At 36.8% G+C, this 14,457-nt stretch overlaps 1 protein-coding gene across 1 annotated transcript in view; it reads left to right on the top strand.

The window, feature by feature from the left end:
• Positions 1–6,582, top strand: part of prkaa2 (protein kinase, AMP-activated, alpha 2 catalytic subunit) — a 22,077-nt gene extending 15,495 nt beyond the window's left edge. Inside the window, exons 4-9 of the mRNA XM_079830802.1 lie at positions 1,503–1,647; positions 3,427–3,514; positions 3,830–4,054; positions 4,166–4,667; positions 4,752–4,878; positions 5,962–6,582. Coding sequence (XP_079686928.1) covers positions 1,503–1,647; positions 3,427–3,514; positions 3,830–4,054; positions 4,166–4,667; positions 4,752–4,878; positions 5,962–6,203 — 1,329 coding nt within the window. The 3' untranslated portion in view covers positions 6,204–6,582. The remainder of the gene's footprint in view (positions 1–1,502; positions 1,648–3,426; positions 3,515–3,829; positions 4,055–4,165; positions 4,668–4,751; positions 4,879–5,961) is intronic.
• Positions 6,583–14,457: the final 7,875 nt, after the last annotated feature.

Raw genomic sequence — 14,457 nt, 5'->3', positions numbered from 1 at the left:
AGATAACATATTTTCTATCTATCTATCTATCTATCTATCTATCTATCTATCTATCTATCTATCTATCTATCTATCTATCTATCTATCTATCTATCTATCTATCTATCTATCTATCTATCTATCTATCTATCTATCTATCTATCTATCTATCTATCTATCTATCTATCTATCTATCTATCTATCTATCTATCTATCTATCTGTCTGTCTGTCTGTCTGTCTGTCTGTCTGTCTGTCTGTCTGTCTGTCTGTCTGTCTGTCTGTCTGTCTGTCTGTCTGTCTGTCTGTCTGTCTGTCTATCTATCTATCTATCCGTCTATCTATCTATCTATCTATCTATCTATCTATCTATCTATCTATCTATCTATCTATCTATCTATCTATCTATCTATCTATCTATCTATCTATCTATCTATCTATCTATCTATCTATCTATCTATCTATCATCTATCTATCTATCTATCTATCTATCTATCTATCTATCTATCTGTCTGTCTGTCTGTCTGTCTGTCTGTCTGTCTGTCTGTCTGTCTGTCTGTCTGTCTGTCTGTCTGTCTGTCTGTCTGTCTGTCTGTCTGTCTGTCTGTCTGTCTGTCTGTCTATCTATCTATCTATCTATCTATCTCTGTCTATCTATCTATCTATCTATCTATCTATCTATCTATCTATCTATCTATCTATCTATCTATCTATCTATCTATCTATCTATCTATCTATCTATCTATCTATCTATCTATCTATCTATCTATCTATCTATCTATCTATCTATCTATCTATCTATCTATCTATCTATCTATCTATCTATATATATATATATATATATATATATATATATATATATATATATATATATATATATATATATATATATATATATATATATAAATATCATCGTCTGTCTATCTATCTATCATTGTCTGTCTGTCTATCTATCTATCATTGTCTGTCTGTCTGTCTGTCTCTATCTATATATCTATCTATCTATCTATCTATCTATCTATCTATCTATCTATCTATCTATCTATCTATCTATCTATCTATCTATCTATCTATCTATCTATCTATCTATCTATCTATCTATCTATCTATCTATCTATCTATCTATCTATCTATCTATCTATCTATCTATCTATCTGTCTATCTGTCTATCTATCGTCTGTCTATCTGTCTGTCTGTCTGTCTGTCTGTCTGTCTGTCTGTCTGTCTGTCTGTCTATCTATCTGTCTATCTCTCTGTCTGTCTGTCTGTCTGTATGTCTATCTATCTATCCATCTATATTCTGACATATTATTAACAACACAAAAGTTATTCTTGACAGTACTTTATCCAAATAAAAAATGTCCTAGCACGAAGACGAGTATTTGATCAGGAGATTATTACTGATCTAGAGACTTGGATCTAGAGCTTTGTATCAAATACAATGCAAACAGCTTTAACCCACAGAGAACAAATACTTGTTTTTAGTATAGATAATATTTTATGTAGTAATCTCTCTCATTTGCAGGTGGAGGACACAGAGGCGAGACGTCTTTTCCAGCAGATTATCTCAGCTGTAGATTACTGCCACAGACACATGGTGGTGCACAGAGACCTCAAGCCAGAAAATGTACTGCTGGATGGCAACAAGAATGCCAAGATCGCTGACTTTGGTACACACACACACACACACACACACACACACACACACACACACACACAGAAAGCTAATGTTGTGCAGACAGTGAGGGATAGTTGCCAAGCAACCAGCTGCAGTTTTGCTGCATGTCCACTCATGTGGTTTGTATGAAGCATGCTGTTTGATTATTCGCAGAAGAGCAGAGACAGAAAAGAACCAAAGGGAAATATACATAAATCTGCCCTGCAGCTAGATTTGTTGAGCTACACCACATATACAGTGGGGGTCCAAATGTTTAAGTTAAATTTAAGTAATATATTTTTCTAATGTAATATATATTTTTTACTTTTTATTATTTACACACACAGGGCCTTATCATTCACCCTGCGCAATGCGGCACCAGGCACGATGCAAGTGTTTTTTGCTAGTTTTAACCGGACGCAGTTATCATTTTCACATCCAGCGCCACATTGTTTAAATAGCAAATACATTTGCGCCCCATGGGTGCGCTGGTCTGAAAATTGAGGCGTGGTCAGGCGCATAGTTGGCGCGTTGCTATTTTGAGCACACTGACCGACAAAAACCTTGTCTAAAGTCAATAGCGCAGTATTTTTTGTGTTATTTAAAGGGTGTGTTAGTAATATGCGCCTATAGGCGGGTGCACAACGCGCGTACACTCTGCTTATTACACACACAGGGACGCGCAGCAGCACACAAAAATTTTTTAAATATAAAAAATAAAAGGATTCCTCTCGGGAGAAGCGTTCAGTCTTTCCGCTAGCAATTTCCGCATTGTAAATAGTGAATCGGCCATGGAGCGATGGCTTTTAAAGGGAATGGGAGATGAGACTCTTATTGGTTTATTGCACATTTCACCCAAAACACACCCATGACTCACTAACCACTTAAACTCTGCGGACCCTGTAAAGGACATCATCATGTATATACTTTTCATTTTAAATGTCTGTGGAGGAGCTCTGACCTCATATATGGTACCATTTGAAAGCTTAGAGTCTCTACTTTCTGGAGATATGCATCACTCTGGCATTTGTTTTACACAAAGTAACTTATTTACACTAATTACTCTGGTACCATTTCCTCCTGGATTTGGCCTACCCAAATTGAAAAGCTTCCCATACCCACATACAGTGGTCTAAGTTCAAAATGTTGGTGTCATTTTACAGGAAACCCTTTGAAGTTACATAAAACACTGCTAAAAGTGATAAACATGTAAGTATATGTTGTCTGAGCTGTAATAACCCCCCCAAAAAAGAGACGCTTTTTGATTTTTTTTGGTTATAAATTCATTTTTGAAAGTGTGTAACTGTTGTGTGCTGTGTGCTCTAGCACCCTGCAGACAGTTTGGGCTGTTTCCACAAAATTCCAGAAAATACTGGAAAAATGTATGCAAGATTTATTCAAATGAATCTAAATGGAGGAATATGACCTTTTTTTATGTCATTTCCGTCTATCAAAAGTAGATTCGGACTTTCACCGTGCGCTTTAGATCATGCGCTTCATTCGTAAAATAGGTCCCACAGTATAAATAACGTAAAAATGATTAAATATTACATATACTGTGGCGTCCAAAAGCCTGTGACCACTAGTGAAAATGTTTCTAATTTAATAGATTTTTACAACTTTATATTATTTATCATTTCAGTATTTATTTTTATTAGAATTCCCAGATTGTCAGATGTAGTTTCATACGTTTGGATCCCACTGTATTTAGATCAGCCCTGAAATACGTTTTGTTTTATTTACTTGATCAAATTGTCTGTGTTAAGTGTCTTTGTGGGGCTCTGCTTGCCAGGTCTGTCAAACATGATGTCAGACGGAGAGTTCCTGAGAACAAGCTGTGGATCACCAAACTACGCTGCACCAGAGGTCATTTCAGGAAGGTGAGAGGTCATGAAGTCAATTCTATTAAAGTCTTGCCAACCAGATTATGTACGGAATAACCAGTTATATGTGCTACAATGTATTCTGAAAGTCAAAGGTCAGGCTTGGCCATGGCTAGCTGTTTGTTTTGCGGTATGGACTGCATTGATACACTGCACATAAATATCATATCAGGACTGCATTATTTTTTATGTAATACCGATTGTCATCTTGTTCTGCATATTTCTGGAAACTTTAGCTGCTTTCAGACTGATAGACATGTAGACAATGTGTAGCCCACGCACTCACGCAGTGACATGTATGTTGTGTTTCAGGCTGTATGCTGGTCCAGAAGTGGACATCTGGAGCTGTGGCGTCATTCTCTATGCCCTGCTCTGTGGGACTCTGCCATTTGATGACGAGCATGTGCCCACCCTCTTCAAAAAGATCCGTGGAGGGGTCTTCTACATGCCAGAATACCTCAACCGCTCAGTGGCCAGTCTACTCATGCTAATGCTGCAGGTGGACCCACTGAAGAGAGCTACTATCAAAGACATCAGGTTGTTATGTCATCACATTTCATGAACTTGTGCTTACTGTTAACAATAGTATGATACAAAAAAAAAACAGTACTTTTTTTTACTTTTATTTTCTTCTCTTCTGTATGACAGAGAGGATGAGTGGTTTAAACAGGACCTTCCTGGCTACCTCTTCCCTGAGGACCCCTCGTACGACTCCACAGTGGTGGATGAGGAGGCCGTGCGGGAAGTGTGCGATAAGTTTGAATGCAATGAAGCCGAAGTACTGAGCAGCCTCTACAGCGGAGACCCTCAAGACCAGCTGGCTGTGGCGTACCACCTCATCATCGACAACCGGAGAATCATGAACCAGGCCAGCGAGTTCTACCTGGCCTCCAGTCCCCCTACCAGCTCCTTCATGGAGGAGGGAATGCCCCTGCCACCAGGGGTCAAACCTCACCCCGAACGGATGCCCCCACTCCTGGCCGACAGCCCTAAGGCACGGTGCCCTCTGGACGCCCTCAACACTACCCGACCCAAACCGCTGGCGGTGAAAAAGGCAAAATGGCACCTGGGCATACGGAGCCAGAGCAAACCGTACGACATCATGGCTGAGGTTTACCGTGCCATGAAACAGCTGGAGTACGAGTGGAAAGTGAGTGGCTTGAAACAAACACAAGTATGCATGTTTGATTAGTGAGAATAGATATGTCAGTGTGTCGGATGTCGTGGGATTTAGGTGGTGAACCCGTATCACCTGAGAGTGCGCCGGAAGAATCCCGTCACTGGGAATTTTGTGAAGATGTGTCTGCAGCTCTACCAGGTGGACAATCGTAGCTACCTGCTCGACTTCAAGAGCATTGATGGTGAGCATCAATCAGTCTTTTCAGTCTTTTTTAAGGCCAAGAACCCCCAAAAATGCTGTCTCCTAGCTGAAATAAAAAGGCAGCTATTTATTTTCATGTATAAAAACCAGCTTTTACTATATGACAAACAGTATGATATTATAAATCCAAAATTATAGCATTTCCAAAACTAAATAATTGACTAGTAATTTTAATTTACTTTTTGTGATTTTGTTTACTAAAGACAAAGCAAATTATTGTGGGGGGGGGGGGGGGGGTGTGTGTTGGGGGGGGGGATCATAGTTTGAGGCCAGTAAAAAAAAAAAAAAAATCGAAAAAAGTGTCTTATTCTCACCAAAGCTCCTTTATTTAATACAAAATACATTAAAAACTGTACTATTATGAAATATTATTACACTTTTAGTATTACACAAATATGTAATAATAATGTTTTTATTATTACACAAATATTTATCAATCTAATATGCTGATTTACTGCTCAAGACACATTTATTATTATTATTATTATCAATGTTGTGCTGCTTAATATTTTCATGAAAACTGACACTTTTTTCAAGATTCTTTCATGAAGAGAAAGTTTAAAAGAGCAGCATTTATTTAAAATATATATTTTTGTAACATTATAAATATCTTACTCTCACTTTTTTTTTTATAGTAATATTTTTATTATTACACAAATATTTATCAATCTAATATGCTGATTTACTGCTCAAGACACATTTATTATTATTATCAATGTTGTGCTGCTGAATATTTTCATGAAAACTGATACTTTTTTTCAGGATTCTTTCATGAACAGAAAGTTTAAAAAAGCAGCATTTATTTAAAATAAATATTTTTGTAACATTATAAATATCTTACTCTCACTTTTGACCAATTTAATGCATCCTTTCTCAATAAAACTATACATTTCTTCTTTTTTAAAAAACAAAATTTTTAATGGGTAGTTTATTTTGACACAAAATGGATAAGCCCCTAATGTACAAAAATGCCTCAGCTCTAGATGCATTTAGCCAGTTTTAACCTGGCCTGTTATTCTTCACAATGCGACAAAATGTAAAAATGATTTTGCTCACTTTTCAGATGATGTGATCGAGCACAAGTCAGGGTCGTCGACTCCCCAGCGCTCTGGCTCTACAGCCGGCCTCCATCGACCACGGCTCAGCATAGACTCTGCGACCGTGGCTGTTGAGATGCCCCAGCTCAGCAGCTCTCTGCCGGGGTCTCTGACCGGGAGCACACCCCTGCTGGCCCCGCGTCAGGGCAGCCACACCATGGACTTCTTTGAAATGTGTGCCAGCCTCATCACTACCTTGGCTCGCTGAAACCGACGCGCCCATACGCAAAGTACACATCCGAAAACACCATCACCTGGTGGTCTTTACCTCTTAGAAACAAGTCAAAAGGTGAAGGGTTAAGGGGTTGTGATTTATGGAGTTGGGGGTGTGTTTATGTCAGTCCCACAGAAGCAGCCAAGACATACTGTGGCCCCAAAAAGGTTTTAGACACTAAAGACACTCGTATTCGATAACCAATCAAGGCCATCAGCAAACAATTCTTGCTAAACCTTTTCATCACTTTATCATGCTCCATTTTAATTCAGAATTATATAATGTAGCACGTAATTTATCATTTATAGCACAATAATAATACAAATGATTATTAATATTAATATTGTCCATAATGTGCCATGTAATTTATAATTTATACTACTACTATATATATATATATTACAAATATATATATATATATATATATATATATATATATATATATATATATATATATATATATATATATATATATATATATATATATATATATATATATATATATATATATATATATAAGTAGTAGTAATATTACAACAAATATTATTATTTTTATTATTATGCTATAAGTGCTAAATTATGATTGTTACAACCAGACATTGTCCATATATATTACTTTTGACTTTTGAAAAGTACATCCCCCCCATACTTTTATATGTATAGTTTTTTATTATTTAAAACCTAACAAAGATCTTTTATTTTAAAATAAATAAACAAAACATACATTTTGTCTAAAACCTTTTTAGGGCCACTTTAGACAGAGGTTTTCCTCATCGCCATAGGTTTAATGAATTCAAAAAACTATAAACATACTTCTGATTTTATATACACATTTCTTTTGAAAATATGTATTACACACTATATTTATATTATCATATCGATCACTTGAGTTGTATAGTTTAGTTTAATAGCTATAGATTGCAATGACATACCAAAACAAGAGGTTTATACATACAGAGAAAAGATCATTATTGAATTATATTAGAGATTCTTCCTTATTTTACAAAGAATTCATATTTATTCACAAATATTTAAGTGTTAATTTATAGGGTGAGGAGCTTATATTGAGTATTCTAGCGTTGGCTTGCAGTCTCCAGAGAGCATTTATCAAGTAGCAGTGTAAATGCTGTTGGTGAATGTCACAGTGAATCTCAGATGATACACACCATCTGCAGTGGAAACGGATGACCATGACCTATCTGTGTCTGTCTCAGAGGCCTTGCTTACATCGTGGGCTGTGCTGCTGCCATAGAGAGACATAAATGCAGGACAAGGGCAGACAGATCAGCTTAAATGTTGTGCCTTGATATGGCTAAAATGCAAACAGAGAAGAGTAGAGACGGATGAAGTGGAGAATATGCCAGTCATTTTGTTGATATGAGTGAGCCTTTAATTAGACGGCCTTAAAATATTCTCAATGCTTGAGATTACAGCGTGACAGAAAGACATTATGAAAGCATTTTCCCTGAATGACTTCATTGTTATCTTGCAATTGTTTTACAAAATTATTCTACTATATATTCAAATATATACATACCAATATATATATATATATATATATATATATATATATATATATATATATATATATATATATATATATATATATAATAAATTGTATAGAGGTGAAATGTATATACAGTTGTGGTCAAAAGTTTACATATCCCTTGCAGAATCTGTGATCTGTTTATAATTTTAACAAAATAAGAGGAATCTTAAAGATTGCATGTTATTTTTTATTTATTACTGCCCTACAGAAGCTACAGTAGATACTTATATGTTTCCCAGAGGACAAAAAGTACAAATGACCCTGATCATCCAATTCGAAAAGGTTGCAGCCCCTGGCTCTTAAAGCATTGTGTTTCCTTCTGGAGCTACAGTGAATGTTTTCAGCTTTTGTAATTGTTTTTGAGTCCCTCAGTTGTCCTCACTGTAAAAAGATGGATCTCAAAATCATACAGTCACTGTCGGAAAGGGGTCGCATATCCAAAAGATGCTGGAAAACCAAAGAATGTGCAGGACTTTGATGATTTTTCTTAAGAACAGTGCTCAGTTTAACTGCTCAGGACAAACAAGCAACTCATGAACAACCATCAAAAAAAAATTATTAAATAAATAAACTCGTGGATCATCCAAATTTCACTAGTGGTCCTCAGGCTTTTGGACCCCACTGTATATGCAATATTTAATAATTTTTATGGGATTTATACTGTGTATGTGTGTGTGTAAATAATACAAAGTAAAAGATAATTGAAAAAATATATATGTGACCCTGGACCACAAAACCAGTCATAAGTCGCACAGGTATATTTGTGGCAATAGCCAACAATACATTGTATGGGTCAAAATGATCAATTTCCTTTTTTAATGCCAAAAATCATTAGGATATTAAGTAAAGATCATGTTCCATGAAGATATTTTGTAAATTTCCTACCGTAAATATATAAAAAAAAGTATTATTAGTAGTAATATGCATTGCTAAGCACTTCATTTGGACAACTTTAAAGGCGATTTTCTCCATATTTAGATTTTTTTGCACCCTGAAATTCCAGATTTTCGTAGTTGTATCTCGGCCAAATATTGTCCTATCCTAATAAACCATACATTAATGGAGATCTCATTTGTTCAGCTTTCAGATGATGTATAAATCTCAACATACAGTATTAAGAATCAAGGGTATGTAAACTTATGGGGTCATTTTTATAAATTCACCTATTATTTTGTCTTGTGGACTATATGTAAACATCTGTTATGTGAAATAGCTTATTCAGGACAGTACTAAATAAAAATGGCTATTTTTATGATCCCTCTATTGTTAAAATTAGTAACATTTTCTCAGAATCTGCAAGGGGCATGCAAACTTATATATATACTACAACTGTTATATATATATAAACACACACGCACATTACATAGGTGGTGTGTATTTGATGAGAACATATTAAGTGACCCAAGCCGAGGGCATTTAGTAGAGTGTACCATGTGACCCCCTTCCCCTGGGATGCCTTAAATAGACTGTGAACTCTTTTTTTTAAACGCTTTAACAGATTTGGTTATGTGTGCGGTTGTTTGTATGGAATAGGTCCAATGTATTTATTAGTTACACATATTTATTCTTTATTTAAGCTCACATATTAAGTGTTAATTGTGAACAAATGACTTAAAAAGGTGGCTTTCGGTGGGGATTCAGAACGTGGATCTGTTGTAGTTGTCTTTGTGCCAACGTGTGTGAATAGACAACTACACAGCCAACCGGGTAATATGACTGAAATTGAGAGGAGTGAATTACATGAATATTATATGCAGATGCTTCATTATTTAAAAAATCATTCAATCAAACAAGGAAGCCAAAAAAAAGAGATGTTTTCAGTTCAACCAATAGATCTGAATCATTCGAATCAACCATCAAAGCTAGACCTAGTCATTTTCATATTAATTTCTGCTGGTTCATAATCCTGAAAAAACTAAATTGATCACAAATTGTGTTTTCTTTAGATGTGGTGGTCTTCCTGAATCCACCCCTCTGTCTTGTACTGTACGGAATGGTTAAATGTCTAGCGTTGTGTGCATGGAGCAGAGCGTTTGTGTGTTTTGTACCAGTATGCTGTATTTTTATGATACATAACTGCAGTTGTACCATTTTAACTGAATGTAAAATGGAAAGATGGAAAGTTCTCAGACAAATCACTTGATCGTATCATTTATATGAAATGCAATAGATGTGGTGCCTCTAAAATGTTTTACAGTTCGGTGCAAACCACCTTTTTTTCTTTCTGTTATGGCTGGAGAAGATTAGACTGGATCATGTTGTTATTTTTCATGGAAAAATATTATCTGAAATTCCTCTCAGAAGTTAAAGCCTACAGCATTCTTAACATTTTCCCCTCAAATCCCAAGGTAACAAGCTTAAACACATAGTTTAGGGAGTTTATCGCCCCCTGCTGCTGGACTTTGCCATTACATTTACTATCAATGGCAAACCTTGGGTGGGAATGGCAGGAATGTGCGCATGCTTGACGCATTTGTGGTAAATATTTGTCTTATTTCGAGGCTGGGTTGTTAGAAAAAGTCCTTTATGACAGTTTTATGTCTGTTATATCAGCTTTATGGCTGTGTTTTGTAGAAACTGGTCAGAAACGTTATGCCCCCCATTAGTTTCACTGGGGCTTTAGTGTGATGGCAATGGCTTCAGCTCATGTTCTGTGTGTTTGTCTATTTGTAGAGGCGTTTGTGCTGGATATTATACCCTCTCTCTCTCTCTTTCCGGTGTAGTTTTGTATGTGTGAACAGCTTCCCCGCGGTGAAACATGAGAATAATGTGTTTTCTGCCTGTTCCTGAGCTATGCTGGGAGACGACCTCTGCCTGTCAGTGTCTACATGTCTGTACTGTACATGTTTCACTTCCTGTCTGTGTGCAGTTTGTATTTTAAAAGTTATGCACTGCATGGTGTTTCTGTTCTGATTTGCACTTTAATTTTTATTGTTAAAAAGAAAGAAAAAATTGGAAAATAAAGAGGTATATGCATTTTTTTTGTTTTGTGTAGTTATTTTTAAGTTTTTGATTATGCAACATTATAGCTGTCAGTATACATTACAGTATTACTGAAAGCTATATCAATTGCAACATTTATTAGGCTTTAAAAAACCTTTTAATTTAAGTGAACTTAAAATAATCTTCACATAAAACCATTATAATAAATGTCATATTTACCTGTGGCCTTTCTGTTAGACATATTATAGCCTACAGAAATTGAATAAAGTTATCAAACAGTCTGAACTGCATAAATTGTACATTAAATATTGATTAATCCTTATTAGAGCTACAATTTTCTCAAAGGGTTAGTTCACCCAAAAATTTAAATCCTGTCATGTATTGCTCACCCTCATGTCGTTCCCAACCCGTAAGACTTTCATTCATCTTCGGAACACAAATGAAGATATTTTATGATGAAATCCGAGAGCTCTCTGACCCCTCCATAGACAGCTATTTAATTAACACTTTCAAGATCCAGAAAGGTAGAAAAGACATTGTTAAAATAGTCCATGTGACTCCATAGGTTCAATCTTAGTTTTATGAAGCAATGAGAATACTTTAATAAATAAAAAAAACAACTTTATTCAACAATCTCTTCTCGTCTGTGCCAGTGTCCTACACTGTTGACGTAAACAGTGCAGCGCTTCTGAGTTCTACGGCAGAACGGCGGCTCACTATTGGCTCCTGAGTCAGCATCACACGCATGCGTCGTGGTGCTCACGTGAACAGCGTCGGCCAATGATAAGCCAGCATTCTGACATAGTGCTTCACTACGTTTACACTACGTCAACAGGACACTGGCACAGACGAAAAGAGATTGATGAAATAAGTCATTATTTAACTTTTTTAGCGCACTAAATGTATTATCGTCGCATCAAGTTGAATCACTGTAGTACCTGAACTATTTTAAAGGGGTAGAACTGGCTTTGGAATTTTATTATACTGTTGTCTGAGGTCAACTTATGACGTTCGCGTGGTTTTTACTTTCAAAAACATCATAATGAATAAGTAAAAGGCTAATTTCTGCCTTGGTTTTGAGGCTCTCTGAAGAAACACTCGGTTTCTATGGGCGTGCCGCACTGAAGACTTGGAAGTAAACGCCCACAGCTAGGATTGGATAAGATTTGCATATTTAATGAGCTTCAGCTCCCCTCAGTACATGTGGGAATTGTTTTGAAGGCGTCGGGGGAAACGCTCACAGGACTCGCAAAATATCTTTATCAAACAAACACAATGATTCATCTCTCATCCACCCGCGATTGATTGGAATGTTATTTTTTTATTACTTGGCCGACCCGAATATAACCGCGAACTGTACACACACATACACACGCGCACGCGCAAGAAAGGAATGTTATTTCACTATTTAAGATAGCCCGTCGACAGGCCGGTGATACGTTTTGGTAGCTCGTCTGAAAAACACATTGGGCTTTGCGAGCCCTGGCCCATAACGTTACAAGTCTGAGTCTGATCACGAATGAACCAATAACACCTCAAATAAAGGATTCTCCAGCCTCTGACCGAGTGCTAAGGTATGTAATCAATAGATATCAAACGATCTGTAACAATGCAATACTATCACATATAAAATAATATGTTTTAATCTCAATCTGTCTGCAAATCCAGTCTCAACCTGTATCTTGTTTACAAACGATTCTGCGGTGAATGGAAGCGAACAAACGCGCAATGTCTTATGCACGTGAGCTGGAACCGGCACGTTTATTGCTCGGTAGCGTGACCCGTTTAGCTCCACGAGTCGGTGGGCGGGGCTACAGAAGCAGGCGTACATATTTATCTGTTGAGGCGCCGCTTCTGCATTCTATGACGTCAATGGTCGACATATTCTGAGATTGAGCGTTTTCTGGGCCTGGTGTCAAGCTTTTCTTTGACTAACAAGGAAGTTTTCAGCTCCGAAACTTACAGGATATTCTTATATCACGATTAACTTTTATATATCAAAGGCTCAAAGAATAGTTGATTTCTCAATTCATGGCCCCTTTAACAATGTATTTACCTTTCTGAACATTGAAAGTGGAAAATTAAATAGCTGTCTATGGAGGGGTCAGAGAGCTCTCGGATTTCATCAAAAATATCTTAATTTGTGTTCCGAACATGAACGAAGGTCTTACGGGTTTGGAACGACTGGAGGGTGAGTAATTAATGATAGAAGTTTATTTTTTGGGTGAACTAGCCTCTTAAGATCTGCTGCTTCAGCTGTCACGCACATCTCATTTTCTTACAACATTTAAGATGTTATTTAAATCATTTAAAACTGCTCTTATGAAAATACTCGACAAAACAGGCATTTTGGAATAATTCTGTGTGTTCGTTCAAGCGCGAAACATGATTCTGACGTGCGCTGTCTGTGTGCGTGTCTTTTCTGTGCGTCGTGGACCATTGACTGTAAAAAAATATGGACGTGGTCTCCGTGATGTCACCCATAGGTTTCTGAAAAGAGTTTTTGAAGCCTCAAACCTGGCCGTTGCCATCTTGCCAGCGCGTCACTGCGCGCCACTCCCGGATAACAGAAAATGGGCAAAGAGGCGGGACGTGGCTGGAGCTGAGGGGACATGATGACTAACAGACAGCAGACAAACGACAATCCACTTGTCACTCAAGTGTCCACGCCCTTAATTATGCAGAACTTTAAGGCTTTATATAATGTAAACGAATGAGTTATAAAATAATTTACCCCCCTCACAGTTGTCATGAAGGGAAAAATTAGCTGTATAGACCAAAACCACTATTTGTACCAGGCTGTAAACATGAAGTTGGGCATTTTAAGATGGAGCTCAATGAGATTCTGCTCCCTTTTGGACCCATAGACTGTAAAAAAATATGGACGTAGTGTCTGTGACATCACCTATAGTTCTGAAGCGTAAAGTAGGGACGAGCTGACCGTCGCCATCTTGGCAGCGCGTAATCACGCGTCACTCCCGGATTACAGAAAATGGGCAAAAAGGCAGGACGTGGGTGGAGCTGAAGTGACGCGATGACTAACAGACAGCAGATAAATGGCTATCCACCTGTCACTCAAAGTGGCCACGCCCTTAATTATGCAGAACTTTAATGCTTTACATCAGTGGTTCTCAAACTTTTTATACCAAGTACCACCTCAGAAAATATTTGGCTCTCCTAGCACCACCCTAATGACCAACATTAAAATACAGTAGTATAGTAGGCCTAACAATTCAGCTACAGCTCTGCACAGTTCAAAAACAAGACCAGTTTATTCCTAATAAGAATATTTATTTTTGTCAGCCACTTTAACATTGTAAATGCACAATGTTTGTAGTTAACACTGCACTGTGCTTACATACAGGTAAATTAAATAATTAAATAATGATTAAATTAAAATGTGTTGTAAAGTTAAATTAAAACTGTACTGCACTGTAAAAAAAAAACTTTTACTCAAATAAAGATTCGATTAAAATGTATGTATTTTAATATGAATTTATTTAGATATTCCTCTGAGTACCACTAGGCAGCCTGAGTACCACTAGTGGTACTCGTACCACACTTTGAGAACCACTGCTTTATATAATGTAAACTAATGAAAAAATTCACCCCCTCACAGTTGTCATAAAGGGCAAAATTAGCTGTATAGACCAAAATCACAATTTGTACCAAGCTGTAAACATGTTTTATTCTGCTGTAAAGTTGGGCATTTTAACATGGGGCTCAATGAGATTATGCTCACTTCTGGAGCCTGTC

Source organism: Gobio gobio (genome assembly GCF_949357685.1).
Source record: "Gobio gobio genome assembly, chromosome: 12".
In the NCBI taxonomy this organism is placed as follows: domain Eukaryota; kingdom Metazoa; phylum Chordata; class Actinopteri; order Cypriniformes; family Gobionidae; genus Gobio; species Gobio gobio.
This window is presented reverse-complemented; position numbering and strand designations above follow the sequence as displayed.